The sequence below is a fragment of the Notolabrus celidotus genome, chromosome 17 (assembly GCF_009762535.1).
Source record: "Notolabrus celidotus isolate fNotCel1 chromosome 17, fNotCel1.pri, whole genome shotgun sequence".
Lineage (NCBI taxonomy): Eukaryota > Metazoa > Chordata > Actinopteri > Labriformes > Labridae > Notolabrus > Notolabrus celidotus.
In genome coordinates this window covers 12318303-12344408 of record NC_048288.1, presented here as the reverse complement: position 1 = coordinate 12344408, position 26106 = coordinate 12318303, and the positions used below count along the sequence as shown (strand labels likewise).

Here is a 26106-nt window from a genome sequence, read left to right as displayed (position 1 = left end):
CTGATAGAAATACTGCTTCTTTAGCATCACTTATGATTTAAACAGTTCAGGAGTGGCTTATATGGAATTTAATAATTTTCACAGCATCTAAAAACAAAGTGCCCCCCATCAAAATAGAAGAAAAAAGAAAAAGCGCAAAATACAATTTAGAAAATGTACAAAGGAATAACCAACAAGGTAAGAGTTTCACAGTAACTCTTTAATCCCTACAGGGAACAAAAAAAACAGTAATGAAAACACAACAGGGCAGTTACCTTCAGTACAACCAAAGCCAGACTGGCTAGAAAGCCCAAAAGCAGCCCTATTTTAAACCCCCTAACCCCTCCCACTGGGCGTCAATAATTGCATAACTTTTAAGAAATGCATATTTTCTAATTGTTTAAGGCATTTCAAACTTTTAAACCTGAACACATTTCATAAATGTATTTTAAACATTTCAGCCGGTATTTCAGTTCAGCCCAAACCACATTTCTAGGACTTAAATGACAATACAACTAAAAGATTAAATTGCAGAAACCACGTGACCACTTTTGACCGCCGTACCCGCCTACTTACTCTACGGAACTGATGCGCTCCGTTTCCTCGTTTGAACTCACGAGCGGGACACGGTGGAGCGCGTGTGCAACGCACCTTTGAAGGTAAGTGGATCTGACGCTGTGTAAATGTGTGTTTATGATAACATTAGAGAGAGGGAGTAAACGATTGTTTACTCTAACGAACGGAGAGGGACAGCGGAACACAGGCGTTGTTTTCTGGGGGAATTGAGACACTCGAGGGGAAAGTTTGGTGTGTGTTTGTGTGTCGGGTGTGTGTGTGTCCCTGCATGCACAGCCCGCAGTCAGTGACTGTGCCGCTCCGTCACACAGGTTCAGATATATCAGGATTTATCTATGCAATATGGTAAAACCAAAACACGTTTCTCTCAAAGCCTTTTTTAACAACTTTTTCAGCTTCATGCTGTCCCTCTGGTACCTCTGATGTAACATAACATAACATAATTTACGGCTCAAATAAATCCCTATTTTCTCACACTGGTGTTTTAGAACAGGGGTTCCCAAAGTGGGGGTCGGGACCCCCTGGGGGGTCGTGAGATGTCTTCCAGAATGTTTTTTTCAAAAAAGTTATATAAAAATAGTAAATTTTACCCGTTGTAGTAAAAAATATATCAACAAAAGTAGAAGCTAAACTTGAAATAAAACCTTGAAAATATAAAGTGTAATGAGTTTTCTGCCTTTCTTTTTGCCTGATGACTCCTAAGTTTAGGGTTAATGAACAGTTAATTATCAAAAGCATCAGTAGCAGTAGTTTGATTCATAACAGCACAGGAAACACAGACACATGCTCATTAGGGGTGCAACGATGCTCAAAATTCACAGTTCAGTTCGGTTTGATACGTTTTTGTCACGGTTCGATACATTTTCGATACAGAAAAAGAGAAATTTCCATGACTTTTTTTTTTTACTTGTAGTTTATTGAAATTTCCAACATTTTTTTCAGCTCAAAAGCAGTTTTTAAATTAAATTAAATGTATCAGGGGCAGCTATACCTGACACATGTTCTGCTGCGCATGGGGGGGTTGCGTGTGTGTGTGTGTGTGTGTGTGTGTGTGCGTGCGTGTGTGTGTGTGTGTGTGTGTGTGTGTGTGTCCGTCCGCGTGTGTGTCCGCGCGTGTGTCTGTCTGTCTGTCTGCGTGCGCATCTGCCGTGCGCGATAGAGAGCAGAGGAGAATTGTGAACGCGCGACCATGTAGAGACATCTACATCCCGTCATGTAAATAAGATAAATAACATAAGGATATTTAGTCTGTTACATAAAAGAACAAGGTATAGACCTGATCTATGAGAGAGGGAACCTTAAATCACTTCTGCTTTGACTTCCAAGGGGGGGCGGGACCCGACGGGTGCGCCCCCGATGTAACGGCAGGATAACACTGTTGTAGGCTGAAGTCTACAGAGCATGCAGTATAAGACCACAAGTAATGCATAAACGCACTTTAAAAACATATCATCCAGACTAGCATCACTAGAGGACCACGTAACAACTCTGCTCTGCAACCAAAGTGGATCATTCGTGCTTCCCTCACACACGCTCACACACACATACGTGAACATATGAACCCAGCAGACCGTCGTGTGGTGAAATATATATTTCCATATGAAGCACAGTTAAAACAAACGTGACCAGCTTGGACTGAATGAATGTGGGAGGAGCGCGCAGTTCAGTGGACCTGCGCCCGACAATGCAGCCCAGAGGAGTCGAGCGCAGATCCGCTGAACTTTCAGCACAGAGCGCCTCGTCAGAAGTTGATCTAATATAAAATTGCGTATAGTTCGGTTCATAGGGCGTACCGAACCGTGACCACTGTATCGAACGGTTCGATACAGATACACGTATTGTTGCACCCCTAATGCTCATATAGGTAGGCTCATTTTCTGCAGACCAGCTAAATGAAGCCACATTAAATCACTATAGGGACAGTGTGGGTCGCAAGCAAGCGAGCCGGATGCGACCCTGGTGGTGAGGCTTTCAGCAGTGTGTCTGCCCCCTGGTGGCTGGCTGCAGTATAGGTAAAAAAATTCGCAGTCAAACTTTAAAAAATAAATACACGTCGTACAAATGTTTCTCACATCCGTATGCTGTGGTGATATGTAGTTAGTATTTGACTGTTTTGTGTCCAAGGTCTCTTTTTCATGAAAAGTATCTTTTATTTCGTTAGTTATTAGAGTTTAAAAAATGGGGTTTTACTTCTGGGTTTCCTTTGATTCACAGCCGACGTAGAGTGAAACTTCAAAGGACACACAGCGTCTTGTGACGCTACGCTGTAGGGCGGATCTTATTACAGTGGCTTCACAGGCTCTGGCTGCACAATGGCGGCGCCCAGGAGCGGGATTTTTTGGCTTCAAAACTGTATAACGAAATAGGCAGAGCAATGCTGTCCATTTTTATTTACAGTCTATGGTCACAAGTCTTTGGCACCTATATTTTGGGGGTCGCGGGCAGAAAAGTTTGGGAGCCCCTGTTTTAGAAAACCCTTAATTCAGCCTCTGTCTGTGACGTTTCACCTACGGAGGCCTGTTAGGGACAGAGCTATGGACGGGACGTTTCCTTCCTTGTTGCCGACAGATCCGTTTCTGCTCCGTCTCCGATCCGCTGCGGTCCGGCTGACCGAGGTGACCGAGGTTTCCTGCAGTAATTACTGCATTAATAAATATCCATGTCCTCATCCATGTTGTCTTTATCAGCCTCTGAAAACCTCTGACCTGTCCAGCCCTGGCTTCACTCATTACCACGGTTTGTTGTTGTAGTTAAGTGAAAAACGATCTGATAACAGTGTTTTATTCTTAAAATTTAACGGATGTTTTAATTTTGTTTTGGTGTCTGACTTCCTGTCCCGCTCCATCTGCTCTGTGCATCTTTATGCATCGTGCTCTGGCATCTGGCAAAAATAGTCTTGTGTATCTGATCCGGAGGGCTCCGGCATGCCAGATCAGATATGCAGCCAGAGCGCAATGTAGTGGGTCCAGAGTGAGTTAACACAATTGACTAGAATAGAAACCTATCAGATCTGGTGCCGGGACGGATCTGAGACGGACCGGACACGGATCAGGTGGAATTTGGATGTGAGTCTGTCCATCCCGAGAATCCCGCAGCAATAAAGACGAGTTCAGTTCTTAAAGAGTACTGTTCAACAGAGACAGCAAACTGTTTTTCTCCCTTCTTGTGAAACACAAGGTTCAGTTAATAGTTTGTAATCCTCTTTAAAACATACTGCAGCTACCCTAGTTCCTTTCATGAAAGGAAAATGCATAAATGTAATAGCCTTCAGGGTTTTAAAATTCAGCAGAGAGGGTATGAAGGTGTGGCTCCGACTACCAAGAGTTGAGTGTCTGTTCAGCAAAAGCGTGTTGTGATTCTTGCACGGTATAGCATCACCAGGAAGTTGGAATATGAGTACGAGTTTCCCATCCTGTGATCTCAGATCTGATCAGAGAATGCTCCAGTTAGGACGGAGCTGCAGGGCACGACTCAGCCAGCTTTGATGGATTGGTCTAAATGCTGGAGCTCTTTATGCATGAAGTGTGTGACGAAGAAAATGTATCCCCACGCACAACACCATTTTTGTGGGCTTGGTTTTGTCACAGTCCGATGTGAATATTAAGAGAGGACGAGCTTAATTACTGATTCAGCCTGTGGAAATATGAATATATTATCTTTAAGTGATTTGGCATGTTTTGTTCTTTGTCAAGAGCAAGAAACACTGCAGGGAGTTTGTACTTTGACACGATCACATTAAAGAATAAAAGAACAACATTTATGTACATTCAAATATTTTGGCGTTGGCACCAGCCTTTAAATCCTGTATTCTTGCAGACAAATGTTATGCTGGATGGTAGGCAGGCACATGGAGAGGGTGGTGGGTGATTATGATGGCAGGCAAGGGGGGCACTAACCTTGATACTACAGAGCTGCATCAGCATAATGACCAGTCAACCCAAAGCAGACCAAAACCTGAGGGAAGTGGGAGGAGAAGGATGGCGTGTTACAAACAATAGAAACAAAAAGCAGAATGTAGCAAGTGAAAGTCCAAAGTATGGCAACCATATCATGTTAGAGGGAGGGAGCACAGCGTCTTCAAACTTTCATACTTCATCCTCATCAGATAGAATATGAAGAATTTAAGAAGGAGAAGGAGAAGCACAGAGCGACAGACGAGTGGAAACGGAGACAAAGACACAGTGACCTCCACATAGGGAACATAGACAACAGAGGAACACAGCAGTGTGCACATGTAACATCAGAGAAGCATAAACACAAAACCAACGTTTTCATGTGCATCTACTGATGGTCACATGGTGCGCATTGCTGCAGTTTAGGGGGCAAGCCTGCAAAGAAAGGAACTGTTAGTGCCGTGTTTCAAATGTGAGATGGTACAGAAGGACACAACGGGGGGTGCGTTCACTGTATGCACTGTCATTTGTCAACACCACAGTGATTTGTTGTCCGATGCTTTACAGCCATGAATGCTGCTGACTCCCACTCTTCAATAATATGCAGACATCTGTTTCTAGAGGTTTGCTCATACGTGACTCAGATATGACAAGGATGAAAGCATACATCACATGCAGCCGTTTGAATTTGATTGGGACTCTTTCATATACTGTGCTAATCTAGGTACACATCCAAATCATATCAGAATCCATACAAATGTAAGTCATTGAACAGCCACAATGTTGTCATTATTCTGCTCTGACCCCACCGCAGGTAAACAATGTCAAATTGGTTTGCCAAGTGGGGCTTAAGTTAGCAGCGCTAGCCCCACCAGCCTTAAGTCGTGCACATGCCCCTGCTGGTTTCACATACCTGTGACCCATAGACTGTACAAGTAATGGATGTAATATGTGATGTCACCCATCTGTTTGCTGAAGCGCTGTTTTGAAGCCAATTGAAGGCGGGAGCACAACCTAACTGCTGAAAACAACCTAACTTCTCTCGAGCTAGTGTGAGGTAAAGAGCCGGGCTTTGAGCCTCCTCGCTAAACACTACCGTGTTCCCGTCTGTCAATCAAGTCAGCTGTGCCTCCTCATTATGGAAAACTCATAATCTTAATCGTAATCTTCGAAACTGCCCGGTTATGAAAAAAATCACCCCCCGTTCTGCTGTAAAGATCGTTTTTTTGAATTTGTGTTCAATTGAATTGTTGAATTTCTGGTACTTCCGGAGCCACACTCGAGAGCAGTTTGTTACACTTCCGCGTTAGCTTCAACTCTCGAGGCCGGAGGTTGCCGCTTGGAAACTACACATATCTGTTCAAAAGAAGGCAACACTTCTCCACACTCGGGATGTTCTGAAGTGACTAAATTCCTAGTGCAGACAAACCAACTAGTCTGAAGGTGAGTAAAACACTCAGAAAACAGTCAAAAGTGAGCAGAATATATGTACCACTGCTGGTAAACAATGTCAAGCTGGTTTGCCAAGTGGGGCTTAAGTTAGCAGACCTAGCACCACCAGCCTTAAGTTGTGCACACACCCCTACTGGTTTCACATGCCTTTGACCACATGCAACCTACATGCAACTTCATCTCCATAGATTATAATACAGCTAAACCACACTGTACTACAAGATACCATTTGTCACCTGTGTTTGTTTACATCCTGGTAGTAGAGCATTAAAGCATTATAGAAGTAGCAAATACCCAGAGCCACAGACTTGGCTAGGAGTGTGTGGTTGTGCTAAGACAACATGTGATCAGCATTTCAGGCCTATAAGAATAAAAATACTGATATTTCAGAACTCACTGATGATTCTGGTGCCTTTTAGGCCTTATTGTCTTTTAGGTAATGTAAGTCAGAATATGACTATGACCAGTTCTCAATAGACATTTACAGTTGTGCTCATAAGATTACATACCCTGGCAGAATTTGTGATTGTTTTTGGCCATTTTTCAGAGAATATGAGTGATAGGAGAAAAACTTTTCTTTCACTCATGGTTGGTGGTTTGGTGAAGCCATTTATCGTCAAACAACTGTGTTTACTCCTTTTATATCATAAAGACAACAGAAACTACCCAAGAAATCATAAATTCTGTCCGGGTATGTAAACTTATGAGCAAAACTGTACAGCCGAAAAGTTACCATGATCCTTTGGAGATTCGAGGACATACAGAAGTTTCTTCTTTCATGATGATGCCATAATGTGTCAGGGACTTAATTATCGTATCCTGCCTTCTACATTTCCACCACAGCCACCATTCATTTTACCATGAATATCTTATTATGTATCATGTCGTGGACCCCTTTAATGGATCTGCTGTAGCTATGACAAAGAAGCTGGGAATTCTGTAGACTTGGCTTTCTGCTGGAGGTGACACACTATGCAAATATGTAAACGCACAGACAAGAACAAAAACTATGCAAGCTATGTTTCAGAGAGTCATGTCCTATTCCCTACAGAGCTCATTAGTCATGTAGCCCCACATTAGTGTGGTGCCCTAACTAGCTAGCTGCATTAACATGCTTGCCTATAATCTCCAGGGAAATATCCCCACTTGCCCCCCCCCCCCCCCCCCCACTTGTTCCGTAATTAAGCGCCATTATTGCGATCAAGACAGCATGATTATAAATTCAGCACACATGGAGAGCAGGTAGAATGTGATGGGAAAGCATGCACAGCCATGGCTCAGTGATGGCCACTCTACAGCTACTTCCTATAGCGATGTTTTAATCATGACTGTTGAACCTTGGATTATGAGGTTGCTCTCCTTTTTATGGAGTTGACAGAACTCCATTGAAGTAGATGGGTTTTTTTCCACTGCGGTAATTGGGTAAGACTTTAGTAGTGATGATGACCTTTGAGTTTGCTTATTTCACCATGACCTTTCACCAAAATCTTACTCCAGTGTTATTTATTGTCATATTCTGGGCTTACTAAAGGAGATCAAAGCAATTTGGTGGTGGATTTCTTCCTGTTTGTCTTGACAGTGGGAAAAGAAAACTTCTTCTTGGTTTGCAACTGTTCGGAAAAAATAATTTGGTTTTGTCAGGGCTTTCAAAAATTAAGTCTTCAATCTGATAATCATTAGGGTTGGCCTGATAATGCCACACATGTATCCTATTTACAGTTTAAATTATGCCTGATTACGTCAGGACTCTCAGAGAGTGAACAAAATATCCACAAGAGACAAGTCTGCAAGGAGACAGAGCCTCTCACAGTGTTTCCAAGCAATGATAAACATTTCAGCCCCTGAGGCTAATGTTAACTAGCATTCTGCTGTTGACAGATATCAAAACTGACAGCTAAAATCCTACCTCCAGTTTTAACTGGAGAAAGGCAACTCGTGTCTTCTGAGCCTCAAAATCCATTCCTTATACAGACGTGTTAAACTTTCTAATTTTCTAACTCAAAGCCAGTCTTGAGTTGTAAGAGATTGCGTGAGACTTTACATCATTTGAGTGGGTGTGTTGCCCCCTACCTGACACACAAATCTCAATCATTTCCTGTTAAGAGTGATGCACCACAGTTTCTTACATCTTGGAGTATGTGCAAGTTGGAGATTTCAGTTAAGAATATTTATGAATGACGTTGCTTCTCATGTGGATGAAGCAACCCGTTTTTGAAATCTGTATGGATTTGAAAACGTTTGTAGTCTGAGCTGGAGTCTTGTATTTTGAGGATAATCACGCTGAAAGTTTGAGAAGTAGAGTTCCCATAATGTGTTAGGGCTGTTCACAAGAATCATAATATTGCGTTGGATTTAGAGGGTCGAGGTCTGGGCTGCACCATGAGACCCATTTTTCAGCCCATTTATGGTACATTAAGATTTTGAATTGTGTAAATTAGCATTATGGACATCTTTCAAATGACCATCTACTTGCTGGTTTGTTGACTCAACCTACTAATTTAGTGGTAGATTTTTGAACCAAAGTTAAAGCTGAAGATTGTTTATTAGCTTGTGTCTGGATTTAGTTTACTAATGAACTTCTTGAATCCATCATTTTTGACAGTGCTAACAGGAAGCAGGTCTTTTGTGTAAGAGGAGGTTTCTGTGAAGTTTTAGTTTGTAGATTCTTATTTTTTCAAATAATTTCCATTTGATGATTTAAATTCGCAATTAAATATCAAATTGTGTACTGTGTATCAGTTTAGTCGAGTATTGTTTTGAGTTGTGCTCTCACCTTTAAGATTACTAAGAGTTACAGGCAGAGTGATATTGTTTCCCACAGTGCAGTGAATGCATCACGGTTATTCAGTCTTCAATTATACTACGGTTGCGTTGGACATTAAACTTGTTCAAAATGCACAGCAGAAGTTGTCTCTGTGCTCTTCTTTTACCCACATCATGATATATTATATATATTTTTAAGTGTATTCAGTTGATAGTTAAAGCCGAGCTAACAGTGTCAGACTAATGACTCTGCTTTGAGCTGGTAGGTTTTGAGTTTTCTTCAGTGTTGCTGTTGCTCGTTTCAGCTGTGTTTACATTCGTCTCCAAACGTCTTTAAGCCACGCCTACCTCTCACCTTGCGACATGATTGGCTGTTCAATGCCGTCTTCTTCTTGTGTCTAATGTTGTATGGCAACTTGCGTTTAAGGCTCATTAGCACCCCGTCCCTTTCAAGTGTAATTACAGGTTTAAATATATCAAATTTTTATCGAACATTTGTTGTATTTGTATTGAGGATTATGATTGTTATCAAATTGTCGCCCAGCCCTACCATCAGTATTTATCTCATTCATACAAATTCACACACTGCTGAACAACAGTGGGAGCAAATTTGGGTTCAGTGTCTTGCCCAAGGACATTTTGACATGTGACTGCAGGAGCTGGGATCAAACCACCAAGACGACCAAATCCACTGAGCCACAGACGCCCATGTTGATAATAGTGGAAAAATTATATCGCGATAATTATTGTCATTTAATTATCGCCCAGCCCTAGTGTGATGTGTGTTTTATAAATGAAGGGACTGAGGGTGTTAAAGTCCCAAAACTGCCTCCATTGACTCTGTGTCACAACTTCCTGTTATTTTTAGAACATGCACACATCCTTTTACCTCATGCAGTATATCTTAGTCTCAATCCCTCTGGCATCCTCCTCAGGGAGACTCAGCTCACAGTTGTAAACCTCTGCTTTAACACAACCCCAGTCACTCAGTTGTGACCAAGAGCTGCAAAACAGGGTTTGGAAGAAGATGAATAATCCTCTTCTGCATTATTGTGGCCTATTTATTCTGCATCTTGATGTGTAGGGTAGACAATAATGCTCCTTTCTCATCCCTACATAAGCCTATACAGCGAGAGGAAGCATTTCTTTGTAGCAGATTTCTTTACAGGTCAGCTTTTTTTAACAACTGTGTGCAAGGGCCATGTAAGCCAGACATGTAGCCTCCAGCAGGACATGAAACCAGTGCATTGAGGATGGATACATAAGTGAAAGGATACAGTGATTTAAAATGTACACCCTCGCCCCACTGGTTATCAAGATTGTTTTTGTCACTTGGCACCCACCTGCAGGTTAGAATATCACTTCAGAGAAGGTCAGAGACGCTTTTAAAGCAGACGAGTCCAGAGGAGGGAGTCAGAAGCTGGGACATTTATTTGTTTACAACAGAGCAGCCATATGGCCATTAGCTGCAGGAAGAACCACAATTTGATTACATCTGATCTAATATAAAGGGTTTATTCCAGCCTGCTGAGGCTTTCTGTGTGGAGTTAGCATGTGCTGCTGTGCCTGTTTGAGATTAAGCCGTGGTATTTGTAAAAATCACAGTAACGGAGCCAAACGTAAATGTTTAAGAGGGATTTGTGAAAAAAGGGTGCAAAGAAAAGAATGTGGGACCTTTAGTTTTCAAGTGCTTGGTGCTACATGCAACTTCCAGAGCACTGTTGCCTCTATACGTTGAGATGTCTCACTCCCCATACTTTGGGACTGCTGCTAGTGGGACCAAATACAACAACATCAGTCAATGGCAGACTCAATCTTAGCCAACATACACCTCCTCTGTCAGATCCCTTGATTCTTTTGCTTCTGTGGACCAGTTCCTGACTAAAGTAAACAAGCCAAATTATTTAATGAAATGTTAATTTCATACAAACTAAACAGAAGTAATCATCTTGGAACCATGAATGTTCAAACCAGAGTGGTTGCCAACAAACTGACATTGCCATCCAAGGAACCGTTCACACTTTTTACACAACAGTCACTGTCATCTGATCAAACCGTGAGTGTGTTTTCCACACTCACTGTTTGATAAATCAGCAAATGAAAAAATAAAGGTTACTAAAAATCAAGAGAGACATCCGGGCATGTTTGAAAGTAAAAAGATAAACACATTACACAGAGCTAGTGTTAATGTTCAGCCATATCCTGTAACTGCATCTGTTAACTATACAGAAGAAGAACTACATACTGTAGTCTCCATACTGCAGTTTAACACTATCTAACAGTACTGTGAGCTAGGAAATGGTTAACTGGTAGCATTAGCAGTGGTGTGTGATTGTGTGTTCCTGTAGAGAGTATGCTGTCTGTCTGTCTAATCTTCTAATGTCATGTGATGGGTGTCAATCGTCTTGCAGTGTGCTGTGATGCATCCTGTCAACAGTCCACAGGTCAGGACTCATGGGAAACAGAAAGAGTCCTGGTGACATGGCTGTCTCTCTCCTCTGCTCTCTGCCCTTCTGCTACAGACATGAAGGTAACGTGCGTGTCTTTATTAGGCGCTAGAAGGACCAAATAAATGTCAGTGTTTGTTGACCCATGAATGAAGAGCTGGCGGTGTAGTGGCTGTGATGGAGGGCGGAGCACAGTGACACAGCATGCAGGGGAGAAGCGCAAATTCTGCTGCAAGAAAAATAAAATTTGCACCTTGGTGCAGATGCAGACGTGTTTGTACTTTCTTTAGAGCGTAACCAATGTGAAACAATCATATATTAACTCAGTTTCGCTACTTTGTTTTCAGGATGGGCATTCAAGCCAAAATACTATTCGATAATCACTGGCATTTATTCAGTGATTATTTGTTATCCAGCTCTCTGACAGCAGGTTTGTAACATCAAGTTGAGACAACAGCGACTAACAACACTTGTACTTCAGGTGTAGGCAGTAAAATCAAACACTCTACGGCACACTTGTCCCTTTAACGGTTTGTTTGTGTGTCAGTCACGTTAACCAGCACCTGGACGAGTTGCTGCTGGTAGCAGGCACTTGCAGCGTCTGTCTCAACCTTTATGCAGGTGTTTCTGTGACGCAATCTCTGAATCTCACTTCACTGCACACGTATTTCCAGCGACTAATGTTTTCTTCTTCTTTTGCAATTTAATACAGCTAGCATTCTTCTCCTCCTGTTAGATAATTAATGTGTTAGCAAACAGCTTCAAGACACTCTATAGCCACCTTCTGGCGTGAATACCGTATTAAAACCAGGCACCGGTAAAAACAGTGAAAATTTGTACTTTCAAAATGAGAAAATATTCGCATGAATTCTTCGATTTTTAATAAGTGAACAGTCGAGTATTCAAAAATCCTGTCCCTACTTTGTTTACTGTTCTGCACTCTCTTTATTAACCGTATCGACCCCTGTTGATCACTCACTCTCCATTATGTGTTTGCAGAAGCTGCAGGTTGAGAGTGTGGATCTTTTTTTTTAATACACTTTGGTTTTTAAATGCTATTGAACATAGCAATTTTGATTATTGAGACATGGTTAAGCAATCTGAAATCTGAAGGGACTATGTTTCAGCAGTCACACCTGAAATGCAGTACAAGATTATACCAGCATCGTAACAAGGCCACCCTGTGAATGATGTTAACACTTATAGTATGACTTATAAAACAGACAATCAGTGCTGTCACAGAACGTTGAATTACGTCTCAGTATATAACATTTCCCATTTCAGAACTTCAGAGCACTCGAACACAACTAGGCAGACATATAGGTACTGCTGGGTGCCTGTAAGTATCTCCTGCTACTAGGGATGTACATTTGAAGTATTTTCCGTGATCGATTTTTGGAAATGTTAATGATCAATTATTGATTAATTGATGAAAAAAAAACATTATTATTATTATGTCAAAAACAATGCCAAATACGTTGTTTTCCCCCTAAATTGTATTTTCTACAGCAACAAAATGCAAATAACTGACTGTATTAAATACGGGTATATGTTTGACACGCAGAATATCAACGATCAGGCTCATTAAAATATTCTACGCGGACATAGTCTTATCAAGGGAAGCCTGAGACTACTTACAGAAGCATACTTCAGACTTGCAGTGTCCAGTTTGCTGCCTACTCATTCTTATTGAGAAAAATAATCATGTGTATTCAATCAGGTGTCAGCCGAGAGCGCAACCGTGTCACTGTCCAGCTGCAGAAAAGCCCAGACGGCTCTGATGTTGCTGGTCTGCAAACATAGCGTACCTGAATTTCCCACCTGTCTGTTGCCTTCGTATCCAAAGGAGGGAAATGTTCTGTTTAAAGCTGTCAACCTTCGTGTTGTTGTTGGCAGCAGTTTTGTATTGATCCTCTTTAAAAAAGCGCACCTGTAGACCTGACACGCAGCCGCAGCCGCCAGCTGAGCGTCTCCGCTGTGCGCAACACCTTTAACAGCTGATTCACATCAAAACATGCTTTAAACTTAAAACATCTCCCTGATAGCTGACTGTAATATGAGACCACATGATGTTTGTTCCACGTGACGCAAAATTGATAACAAAAATGCGTGTTTCGAGTAATTTCTTAACAATCAATTAATCGATAACCGATTAATTGTGGTCATCCCTAGCTGCTACTGAGATGAAATCATCCACAGTTATTCTAATTTGTAGTTATAGCAACCATTACACTCTGAGGTCATGAAATCAAATTTCTATGCAGCTGTTCTTGGAAAAAAACCTGCCAGAAATCCTCCGAGCATGGTTTTCAGAAGACTCATGGCAGCTAATTTAACATCCAATCAAACATAAAACACTCAGCCACTCTTTACCACTCACACAACGTACAGCTGGACTCTGCCTGTGAGCTCCAAAGTGTCTCCTGTATAACTCTGCACTGTACTGTAAATCAATACAAACTCTATATACAGCCCTGTATGATGACTGCAGCCTGCAGCACACCCGTGCATTTGAGAACCTTCTCTGGAAGAAGAGTTCTGTGATGTTGGCACAGGCTGACTTTTTGAGACTGTGATTTCTGGTATTACAATGGTGAAATATAAAGATGATTATATACAGTAGGGGTGGGTGATATGGCCTCAAAATTATATCATGATATTTCAAGAAAATCTGCGATAACAATATATATCATGATATTTTCCATCGGGCATTTTCCATCAAAGTATTAATTTTTGTCCACCTGTCAGTAGTGGATATTGTCCTTTTATGATTCATGCCAGTATCATTTTGTATATTAACAGTTCAACTGTTTGATCTAGAAAAGGAAAAAGAAAAACTGTTCCAGGACCTAATTTTAAATATTTGAATAGCCTCTGTCCCGTCATACTTTGAAAAACCTCATTATATTAATTTTTTCATGTTGGAACAGTGAAAGAAGGAAATGTAGTATTTCTGAACCAGTTACGATTTGGCATATTTTTCAAAAATGAATTAAAAATGATTAAAAGAGCAACTGAATTAATTTCCTCTTCTCTTCCACGTTGCTTTCTCTGGCTTGACATGACAGTGAAACATCAGAAGGACAGTAAAGGCTGCTGCTTAACTTGATTTTGTGCGTTAGAGCTTTGATGTGAACCCAAACTGCATTAAGTACCTGTAGGGCTTCTGACTGTGTAAAACCTATCCATGCCAAAATGTAGCAAAAAAAATCAAATCAGCTGAACACAAACCCAGAACCTACCTTAGATGTGAACCCTGAATTTGCTAAGCTGACAACCTTTTCTTCCTCCTTGAAAACCTCTATGCTGGAGCGGCTACAGGCAACAATGAGTGTGCACTGACAGCATACTTAAAAGCCAAGTCTTGTCTTGTTAATGTAAGCGGTGCTTTGTGTTTTCTTTCATCTGACTCTGCACTAACACGTGGTCTTAATGTAAGGTCTAATTGATGCTTATGATATGGACTAATATGATCTATCTCTGCTGTTGGCTTTTCAAGCTGGGCTCAGTAAGTTCTGTTAAATTCAGCATGTAAGAAGCACTTTTAATACCAATTATGTAATCTCTAAAGTTGAATGAGTCCTACACACCAGTGTGACCAATATACCAGTATAAAATGCCACTAATAGAGCCTGGTTTATACTTCTTTTTTAATTTTTTTAGGTTATATGTTGGAAATTTTTTAAATGAATGGATAGGACAGCTGAAGACATGAAATCTGTGGAGTAGAGAGTGGGGGAGGACATGCAGCAAATGGTCAAGGCTGGAATCGAACCTACGACCTCTGCTACAAGGGATATGGCCTCTGTATATCTCAGACTGCTAGGCCAAGCACCCCATGCCTGGTTTATACTTCTGTGTAGCCTCTGTAACCTCCTTACATACACAGAAGTCTACACACATAGCCGTCGCACACCTCCACATCGAATCAACGTGGCCCGCAAGCCCTGTGATTGGTCCACTCGACGGCATTGTATTTCCTTCATGTACAGCACTTCTGGAATCGCTGCACATCTGCCGGATGTTTCATCTCCTCTGAGGTCTCCCCTCTATTCTTCCCTGTAATCATTGCTGTATGATTAACAGCAACATGTATAAGCGCTCAATTAACATAAAACATTTAGAAGATGTGAAAAAGTAAAAAGAAAACGTAGCGGGCCGAAACAGATGACCGGCCTATCAGAGAGACCACACTCCCCTCAAGTGTTTTGGCGGAGTATTTTGCACAACACGAAGACATCGAAGTATTTAGTGCTCATGTCCTCATCGGCAACTGCTGCGTAGGGTCAACGCAGAGTGCTGAATTGATGGAAAATACTCCTCACTTCAGGAAGTGACCAGTAGAGAAGGTTGCCGCAAGTCTATACTACTATACAGTTCAGGTAGTTGGTACTAGACAGAGCTACACATCTGTATAAAAACTGCATGTTGCTGGACACGATATAGTAAATATTCATGCAGGAATACAGCTTCAACATTTCCCCTCTGAAAGCCTCTTCAAAAAACAGACTGCGCCTCATATCATTGTGACTTATATTCTGGATTTTATGGTAATCCTTCAGTTTTACAGCAACTCGCTTAAACCATTTAGATGTTTCACAAACTAAAAGATAAATAAAGCAAATAATATGTAGGTGCTTTTAAATGGAAATAACCTAAAGGTGTAGCCCAAGTTGTTAAGAGCATCATCTTATTAGAAGAGTCTGATTTTGTAGCTCGGTTTGTTTTACAGGTTAGTGGGTCTTTCATTACACCCCGCTGGTTTGTGATTGATGATTTAAACTCTTTGATTAACCCAGAAAAAGAGTTGGCTCTACATCTGTGTGATCAAAGAAGAAGAAACATAAAAAATCCGTATCTTCTGTTTAATAAGCTGAGACGTTTGAAGGAAACATCAGAGTCAAATTGATCTTCTTTTTAATTGAATCGGGAGCTTCAGAATAAAATAAGAAAAATGGAATCTACAGGCGTCAGGACAAATGATTTAGAGAAGTGTGATTGATGCATCCGAAAATAAAACTAATGTCATAAAGAAGTGTTTGTTGTTTCATTGGCTGGATCAAGAGCTGCCTCCTAAACATGCTGTAGTACAAAGCTTTTGGTGTTAAAGGCCTAAAACTACAGGTTACCTGATGTAACCTCTGAGGCCTCAGCCAACCCTGGCTCAGCTTCATCATTTAATTGGTTTCATAAACAAGACCACTTTGTACATTTTTCCCCCTTAAATTGGACCTTTGAAGATATACATAAACATGAGTGTTAAAAATAGCAATGCAGTAATAATTTACATCCAGGGATGAAATGGTGGTGAACAAAAAGTGTTGGCTGTTAGTTGTAAATCACAGGATTAGAGATAAAGACTCAAATTTTAGCACTTCAGCAAATGTAAGAGGTGTTATGTTACTCTTAGATAACTTCTATCTCAGCAGATGTTCCATCATCACACCTCCATCTTGTCTATTATTTGATGTAGTGTAGGGCGCTGACACTCAAACACAAAGGAAAACAAAAGGGACAAATCGAACCCGCTGTGTGGTGCTCCAGTATTTAAGAGGATTTGAGGATGGGAATCCCCACACAGAGAGGGAGGGGGGGAGCCTGCGTCATGTCAAATCAAGAGCAACTCGGGTGACAGTGTACGGCCCTGACTTACATACACAGGGACATGTACACTTTTTTTGACTGGGGTGGCCCAATAAGACACTGACTTATGCAGGGGTAGAATTAAGTAAGTATGCACACACTTAAATAAATAGCATTTTAACCACCACTTTGGTCTCCTCCAGTCATATCTACTGTTATAACTAACATTAAAGTATAATGCAGATGTTATTCTGTGTATCATTTTAAAGGTACAGTATTTAGCTGAACACAGTTGGTGGAAATGTAGTGGTTGAAAGACACTTTTAAAAAAAAAGGTGGTGCGGTTGATATGCACAGAATAATTTGTATTGATCAGCATTTTTGATGGTGAAGTGTGACTAATGCGGGATCATGGATCACAGTAGCTTCAACCGTCCCTTCACTAACAAGAGGGGTGAGCAAGGGGGCATTTTAGCCTCAAATCAAAACACTAGATATCACTTAATATTCACATTTCTCAACACTGTACCTTTAAATATTAACACATCAGTTGACAAAAATAATTTTGGCTTAAAAATAAAAATAGTAAAAAATGTAAGGTCTCAAAAATATAAAAAATGCCAAAATATATAATTCAAAGTAACAAAGGATTTGTTTATAGCAGCATTGCCAATAATTATATTTTTGATAGTGTGCAAAAGCTTAATTTTGTTAATTGTTATCATCTCCTACACATGCTCTGTCTGAAAGTGACGTAGAAAATGCTTTCCTACAATTTTAGGTACCAACCATAGACTGTATGAATAATGGACGTGGTATCCATGACGTCACCCATCTGTTTCTGAAGCGCTATTTTGTGGCCAATCGGCGGCGGCATCCGTATTGCTGCTGTCGAGCGATTGTGACGTAAAGAGGCGGGCTTTGAGCCTCCTCACCAACAGCTACAGTGTTCCCGCCTGTCAATCAAGTCAGCTGTGCCTCCTCATTATGGAAAACTCGTAATCTCAATATCTTCGAAATTGCCGCGTTAGAAAAATATTCACCCCCCGTACAGTGTGAGCTGATGGAGAAATGAGCTATCCAGACTACACTTGTCTTTTGTACCAGGCTGTAAACATGTTTATTTCTGCTGTAAAGATCAGCTTTTCTGAATTGGTGTGTATTTGATTTCTGGTACTTCTGGAGCCAGCCTCATGCGGATCCTCGATGAACTGCAGTTTTTAACACTTCCGTATTGGACTCATATTTTTAGACCGGAGGTTGCCGCTTGGTACCAACAAATTAAAGTTTACTACACTGAAGAGATAATCAAACTACTAGCAGCATTTTTTTTTTTAAACAGTCCAAATAGTTGATTTTATCATGGCAGAGTGGAAAGGCAAATAAGCAATCATAGTTTAGGATTTTATGGGGTGGCCAATTAGATTTAAAGGGGGGACAAGCCACCCTTAGACACCCTTCTGGACGCACCCCTGCCAATACAACACACACTAACCCCTTCCTGAAAATTGATTAAGCTAAGTGTTGGAGGCTTGAATTGAATTTGAAATGGGAGATGACTCAAGGTTTACTCACATGGACAATGACAATGACTCAGTTTAGCCTTTCTATGATGTACCCTGCTGCCAACTTTGAGAAATGGTGTGGCTCTGCTAGCTACATCAGGAAATACAGCTAGGTGTAGAGATGCGCTCAAGCGTCCAGTGAATCACCTCTGATAAACACTTACACAGAGATCACTTCAGGGTATGTGCCCTCAGGAAGGAGCCCAGTGAACCGTGAGTGTTTCAGCGTTTCCCTGTTTGATGCCTTTAACGATATCACAGTGATCATTGGTGTCGTGGAGGTGATTTAGCGTGTGGTTTCCTCCCCACAGGAGAAAATGTCACACTGAATGACAGGCTACAGAGCGCTGGGCCGCTGCTGGAGACTGATATCTACATCACTTACACAGCAACAATGGAGACGACCTACCTGGGATAAAACGAGCTGCCGGTGGATCATTCTCCAACAGTGAGGACGAGGACTTGAGGAGGTACACGCCTGCTAGTTTCCACTCAGCTCCATTTCGACGGTAAAAGACAGTAGAGACACAAACAAACAGCGTACCGTGTGTTGGGAAGGATCCAGTCACATCCTTTCCTCTTTCTCTGGACCAAAGTCAAGCTGGAGGTAATACAACGAGTACTTCCGGGAAGCGCCATGATCGTGCTTTGAATCCGAAGTTATTTCACGGTTTGTGGCTTTAGTAAGAGGTGAATACATATTCTGTATCATTCATGTGAAAAATATGACTTTTAGAATTATCTTCATGAGCTGAAAAAAGATGTCGCAGTGAAATATATTCGAGCCGTAGAGCATGCTTTTATTTTGAAGGTCCCACTTCATTTCCGGTCGAGTTGAATCTTTCCCACTTGACAAAGCTGGGTACCAATCCTCTACAGCCAATCAGAGAACGCGCTTTTCTCCTCGCGTGCGTTGCTGCCTCCATGCCTAAATACCTTATACATGCCCTCCACCTGCCACATAGACTTTATTTGTTTTTTCTCACATTCTTATTCACATATTATACTCAATTGAGTGGTCATGGAATAATTGGACACCCCCCACCCTCCCCCCTCCCTGGTCACCCCCCCTGGTGAAGGCACAGTCTCCTTGACACACAAACAGCTGCAGGAGAGAGAAACAAAAAAGGGGGAAAATCACCCGAACACATTAATAAAAACCTGTGTGCACAAAATTGTCATTTTCTTTTTTTACCTTTAAGGTCTTTTCAATGAAAAAAACGCACTGAAAAAACCGCAGTAAACTTTTAATGCATCATGACAAGTTCATAAAAGATTTATTAATTTTGGTTGTGTTTTTAAAAAAAAAGATGTTATCAGTGTTTTTTCACAGCAGTTACACTTTTTAATTTCAAGACAGAGTTAATATAGCTGACAATATGATGGAGTGATCAAGTTTATACCATGAAAAGCTTATTAAAAATGAAATGAAACTCTTTGGCTACCTCATAAACAACAGCATCAATTAAAAAGGAGGTATCAGAAATTGAAATACCCATTATTTTAGGTTAATGTGCAAAATACCAGTGTAGTTTATTGAGATTGAAAGTTCTACAAACTGGGAAGTTAGAAACATTAAAGGAAACCTCAAGCTTTAATTATACCACACAAAAGTTAATAACTGTCTTGTCTCAACACTGCCAGGGACACAACAGGTTAATAATACGTTCAGCACCACGGTTTGAGTGATTATCCAATGTACACAGAGTACAGCTATTAGCATTGTCATAATTAAGACACAACACATGTAATTATAATATTAAGGAGGATAGTCATCCAGTATCCAGTTTAAAGCATCTGACAGGTCTTCACATTGGCATAAACACAACTCTGTGTAAGCCAGTTAGAGGACAAATCAGCTGACATGAAGAGTTTATTCTGGGTAAAGTGGCCACCTCCTGGGTTGACGGCTAAACGCCATGTAGAAGAGTTTAAAATCTGCAGTTCTTCAAGTGGTCTTAAGGCTGGCTCCAAATCAGGTCAATCGTTCCAGAGTGAAATACCCAATTTTACTGAAATAATGAACTAGTTTACAGTCTTGTACATAGATATCAGACAAATGATATTGCTTGATGTGCAGTTTGTATTAAAATATACAAGAAGTTTGGAGGTGTTTCAGTTGATAAAAATACAACAGAGTAAACGGTGACAAAGGCCTTTGGGATACCTAACATGACTCATCATCTTTTAACTAATGGATAAATGGTAATGAACACTACACTGGATTATTCAAACCAACTAATTAAGAAGGTAGAAGTTTTGAATTTGCATGTATGAAAGCCAGGTAATGTGATTGTTTGAGGTCAGTTAAAAAAGAATGCACCACAATTCCCAAACAGTATATTGCAAAGAAAAAATATCAAATGCTGAAACTGAAGAACTGTATTGTTTTATGAAAAAAAGATATGCTCATTTTGAATTTAATACCAGCAAGATGTTTCAGAAAAGTTGGGACAGGGACAACAAAACACTGAAAAAGTTGGAAACTGGAGGAACACCTACTAACTAACTAATTAGGTTAATTTGCAACAGGTTCACCCCTCTGTGAGAGACTGTGTTGGCGAATACAGTTCAATCAAGAGAGACAAGGTTTGAAGAATTATGTTATTTATTACAGCTTAACAAATAATGAAACTTGACAGAAGATCTTTGGTGTAAGGACTCTATGGGGATATTTTGTGAGCATAGGATGACTGAATGGAGTCCAGACACAGGTGGTGGTGGCTGATGATTTCTAGGAAATTGAAGACTTTGTGGAGACCAGGTGGAGATGGGGAGGTGCACCATCAACAGTGAGAGATAACTAGCTAGAGAGAGAGAGTCATATTTAAAAAGACAGCAGAAAAATGATAGGCCTACGATAAGGGAGTGCAACTGTGTTATTGGATGAGAGTCTGCCACTGCTGATTAACCAATGACAGCCTCAGAGCATGCAGCTGGAAGAGGGTGTGCTACTGAGCGAGGTAGATGAGAGTTAAACGGCTGCTGTTATTGCAGGTATAGTTTTCGTGTCTGAACTTTTGCTACAGCTACATTAGTTCAAAAATTTCAGAATAATGTTCCTCAGAGTATATTTACAAAAAAATGTAGTGAGAAATTGTCCTGTGGTGTTTCAAATCAGACTTTGAGATTCATTTTGGAAATCCTGGGCAGTATGTCATCCACTTTTAAAGAGGAGCAGTGCACAGATCAAAAGTTAGCATTTATGATGATATAGAGGTGTATATACATGGGTTGAGTTATGAAGCAACACATGCTGCCATCCAGACAATGCCTCTTCAGGGAAGACCTTCCTTATTTCAGCAAAACGATGCCAAACTAGGTACATTCTGCACATATTACAACAGCATGGCCTTGTAGTAGAAGAGTCCGGGTGCCAAATTGTCCTTCTCTCAGTCTCGTCTTACCACCCACTGAAAACATTGGCACACCATGAAATGAGAAAAGATGAGCACATATTTCCTACAAAAGATGTCAATATTCCAGTTTCAACATTTGATATAGCTATTTTTATCAACATTTTAGAGAGTGTCCAGACTTTTTAGGAATTGGGGTTGTAATAAAATGGTCTAAAAAGATACAACTCTCAACTGCTTGTCTGTAAAAAAAAAAAACTGAAGTCAGGGATTTAAAGTCAAAATAAAATAGTTGTTCCAATAGTTTTGGATCTTTCATGTCAGGTATTTTACTGCAGGGATCAGATCATGTACTGTTCCTCTAGTGGCATCTGCTGGACAGACGCTATTACTGCCTCTGCGCTGCATGACATCACTGGATATCTGCTCCACCGCAGGAATCGTCAGTTCAAATGACTGTGCTTGAACTCATAATGTGTTTGAGTCTTTCAGCAATGACAGCATCTGATGATTTATTCTGTTATCCAGCTGTAAAACCATGAGGGGTCACCGTGGAAGGACTCGGTTTATATCCTCTGTGTGTGTTTGTGTCGGAGGGAAAGGGAGAGCGAGTGGAGGTGGTAGTGGGATAGAAGAAAATATTCCATATGAATGTAAATGAGTAACCAACATTTACATCTGCCTGGTTTGGCTGTGCATGTAGTCCCCTGATATTTCCTGTCTCTCTGTCATTCCGCCCCCTCACATTATCTCCTATTCCCTTTCATTCCTCTTCACTACACTCACTCACTTACTCACTGTCTTTCCCCATCCTTCTCCTCCTCGGGCTTACTCTGTCACCTCCTCCTGCTCCACCTCCTTCTCCCATTTCCAGTTCTTGCTTTTCGTTTTCCCCGTCCCTCCGTCGGCTCCTCTCCATTAGGGCTGATTCATTGAAGTACAAGGAGCAACAGCTGCCCATTCATCTCTCTGCTGAGCAAGATGTGAGAGGGAGGAGGTGGGGAGGAGGAGGATTGCAGGATTGCTTTTTTCGTGATGTCCTGTAACCACACAATCACGCCTACAGCTGCTTATGCATGACTCAATTCCAATTTGACAGAGATAAAGACAGTCAGATGATTAGGAGGTTGGACTTTCTAAGTACTCCGATAAATCATGTGAAGTCAACTCCTGTCAAACCACTACTGAATTGCAACAAGGCATCAAAACCAGGTACTGTAGTTACAGCTTTAACAAGTTTGACCAGCAGATAATCTGATATCAAGGTTGTTCAGTCTGAAATATTTGACTTTAGCGTATAGCTCATTACAATACAGTAATGAGCTTGCCCTTGGAGGCAGCTTTGTTGCACAGCCAGCAGTCTATAAGCCAAGCAGGTGTCACATGGGTGATAAGAAAATGTGCCCTGACTTATTTTACACAGGGATAGGCAAATAGACCTATACGTGAAAAATTTATGTCTTAATTCTTGCATTTGTGCAGACTAATATGTAACCTTGATTTTCATGTAATTCATGCCAATGACAAGCTAGCAGGCAATTATTTTAGCAGGTATTTTTTTATGTCTTATTCCTTTTACGGCACAGAGGAAGTCAAATTAAAAAAAGAGTCAACAAATAATTGAGGTGTCTTGTGGCTCTTGTAGGTCAGAAAGAAATCAATCAAACATTTCATGTAATCAGATAAATGACAAAATGGTTTACCAGCCGGTCAGCCTGTTCTCAATAAGAAAGCTTTTGAATCACAAGTATGGTATCATAATCATAACAAATCACCTTAATTACAGCACTTCACACACAACACAGCTGATCTGAAGGGCTTCACAGTACACACACGCAGAAGAAAACAAAAGTAAGTGAAAGAAACAAACACATAGAGGAAGAGAGGAAAATAATAGAAAGGGAGATATGGTTAACTTTGTTTAGCTTTGTATTTGGTCTTAATTTCCTGTTTTGTTTTGTAATTCTTACCTTGTGTTTTTCGTCTTGTCTTCTGTTCTTGTCTTTTACAGTCATTGTAGTGTTCATAGTGCTCTTCAGTTGTAGTTCATTCCATTATGTTTTTACTCAATTTGTATCATGTTTCTATTTTGTAGTTTTCTCCTATAGGTTGTTTTCGAAACCGCCCACTAAACTAGCATTTCGTTCTGACTTGGCCAAAATTCAGTGTGTAGTGTGTAGTAAGTGAACAAGAGCAAAATCTGCAGTATGCCAAAACTATAATTTTTCAACATACAGTGGACCAATCTCCCTTGCGTACTGTTTCCCATAATGCACAGTGCTCGTTCCGCTTTTTCTTTTTTCTTCTTTTTTTTTGACGGGGGAACTCCGTTTTTAGGTGCTATGAAAATGATTAAATTCAATATTAACCACTTCTTAACTATTTAAATTATAAGTGGATGCTAAAGAAGCAATTTGGCTATCAGCTTGGCCATTGTTTACTTCCGCTTTCCTAAACCGGAAATTCAGTTTTGCGTAACCCAGAATACTACAAAACAGATCCAACAGAACAGTCATACTTCACACTACCTTCAAACGCAGTACGCAGGACATACTACATCTCGAGGTAGAATGTCGCAGGCCGTTCCGGAAACAGCCCTAATGTGTCCAGTCTAGTTTTACTTCCTGTGTTTTTCCCTCCACTCTGATTGCCTCTCATCTGTTTCACCTGTGTCTCGTTTTCACACCTGTGTTTGATTGCTGTGTGTCTTCAGTTTTCCTGTGTTCACCTCTCTTTGTTGGTTAATTGCATCGTTTCCAATCGTTCCTCCTTCTTCCTCTTTGTTCTCCCTGTGGTTCTTGTGATGTTCTGTTTGGATTTATTTCATTGACATTTTAATAAGACTTTCTATTTATTTTGGAACTTTTGTTATTAAAGAGTATTCTTGTTAGTCTCCAATTGGGTCCTCGCTGGGGTGCTTTTCCTCAAGTCATAAAGATATTATGTGATGATGTGCTGGACTCTTTATGCAACTCTTCTTACAATGTGTACAAGCTTCCTGAGGTTATTTCAGTATGTTTTTTTCTTCTGGCTTTGACATTTTTCAACTGGAGAAACCTGCCTATCTTTCTGGTTTCCCCAAGATGTGTTGATGTGTTGAGTCATCTCTTTACAGTTTCTCAAAAACTGCCTACCCCTTCTCTACAGACAGCGACCTTACTCTAAATTACATTTCCTTCCTGAATAACAGGAAAGAAAGAAATAACAGGTAATCCTTTACAGAAGTCCTTACCTGTGATTAACAAGTTACACAGTGATGACATATCAACCAAGAGAACAGTAGAAACAATGCTAAACTCAAGGCTGTAAACTCTTATTATCAAGCCCAGCTTATATAAGCAGTAGCTGTAGCAACCTCTGCATTGAAGTCTGCTGCATACTGCTCTTTATCGACTTGTGTAGCTAAGAAGAACCTATCTGCAGAATCTGGACACTGTTGTGAACATGCATACAGATATAAGATTAACCACGTTTCATGCTCTCTGAAAGCCCTGTATCAGAAATAAAATAAAGATATATTGTGCAAGGTAAGGCACTCAGTAATCTTGCTGCGTGGCATTACAGAGGACACAAACAAATCCTCACCCTTATACAACAACACCGACAGATTAAATAAGAAAAGCAGAGGAAGTGTCGACTTGTTTTTCTTAAAACTTTAAAGGAGGTTTCTGAGAATACATCTTGATGTAACTCAGGATATACCCAAATAATAGAATTAGGGAAAGTTTGAAATTCATTACTATTCTGCCACAGGCATCTCTGATTAGTCGCATGTTCACTTTTTGAGAGCAAACTGATTGGACCATTGTTCAGAAACACTTCATTATGTAACACAGACTCAGCTCAGTGGTGATGAATCTGCAGTTTTCCTGAACTTTACTGTCTTTCGTTGTTATTTTAGACAGGCAGAATCTCGCTAAAAGCTAAATATAGCACAAAAAGTAAGGAAATTTGTGTGTGGTAGATTATTTCTTTGTTGTTGCAATATTTCTTGGGAAAGCCTGTTTATTTCTCTTTTAAATGGTGTCACATTTGTAAGGCACAAGCATTTGTGGGTTGAGCAGCAGCTCTGCCAATGCCAAACAACTTAAGGCTGATTTATACTTCTGCGTCGAATCGACGGCATAGCCTACACCGGGGATCCGCGTAGCTCCCGTACTTACGCCGAGGCCCACGCACGTAGCTGACGTGCTCCTCCTCCAAAATGTAACTCATCGTAGGACCAACACGGACCGCAAGCCCTGTGATTGGTCCACTCTGCCAATCAGGCACTTGATTGGCAGCACCCATGGGCCCTGCGACACTGATCAGTAGGTGTCTACTGCAAGAATCAACATAACTCGTTAGACTGATCTGGATAGGGCTTGGCGATACGGCAACTTCAAGCTAATTTGTCGATAAAACAACTTGTGGCACCATTTAAACGGGAAATAAACAGGCTTTCCAACAGTATAGGATTATTTGCCAAAAAGCATTGTTACAAAAAAGAAAT

General features: G+C 40.7%; 1 protein-coding gene and 1 long non-coding RNA gene across 2 annotated transcripts in view; one reads left to right on the top strand and one right to left on the bottom strand.

Annotated features, from left to right (window-relative positions):
* Nucleotides 1-4532, bottom strand: part of LOC117829109 (E3 ubiquitin-protein ligase HECW1) — an 82980-nt gene extending 78448 nt beyond the window's left edge. The window contains exon 1 of the mRNA XM_034706660.1: nt 4452-4532. Within this exon, the coding sequence (XP_034562551.1) occupies nt 4452-4478 (27 nt within the window). The 5' untranslated portion in view covers nt 4479-4532. The remainder of the gene's footprint in view (nt 1-4451) is intronic.
* On the top strand, nt 543-18897 carry LOC117829110. Its single transcript, XR_004634549.1, has 2 exons — nt 543-638; nt 18570-18897. It is a non-coding gene; the product is annotated as an uncharacterized LOC117829110 (long non-coding RNA).
* The last annotated feature ends 7209 nt before the right edge of the window (nt 18898-26106 follow it).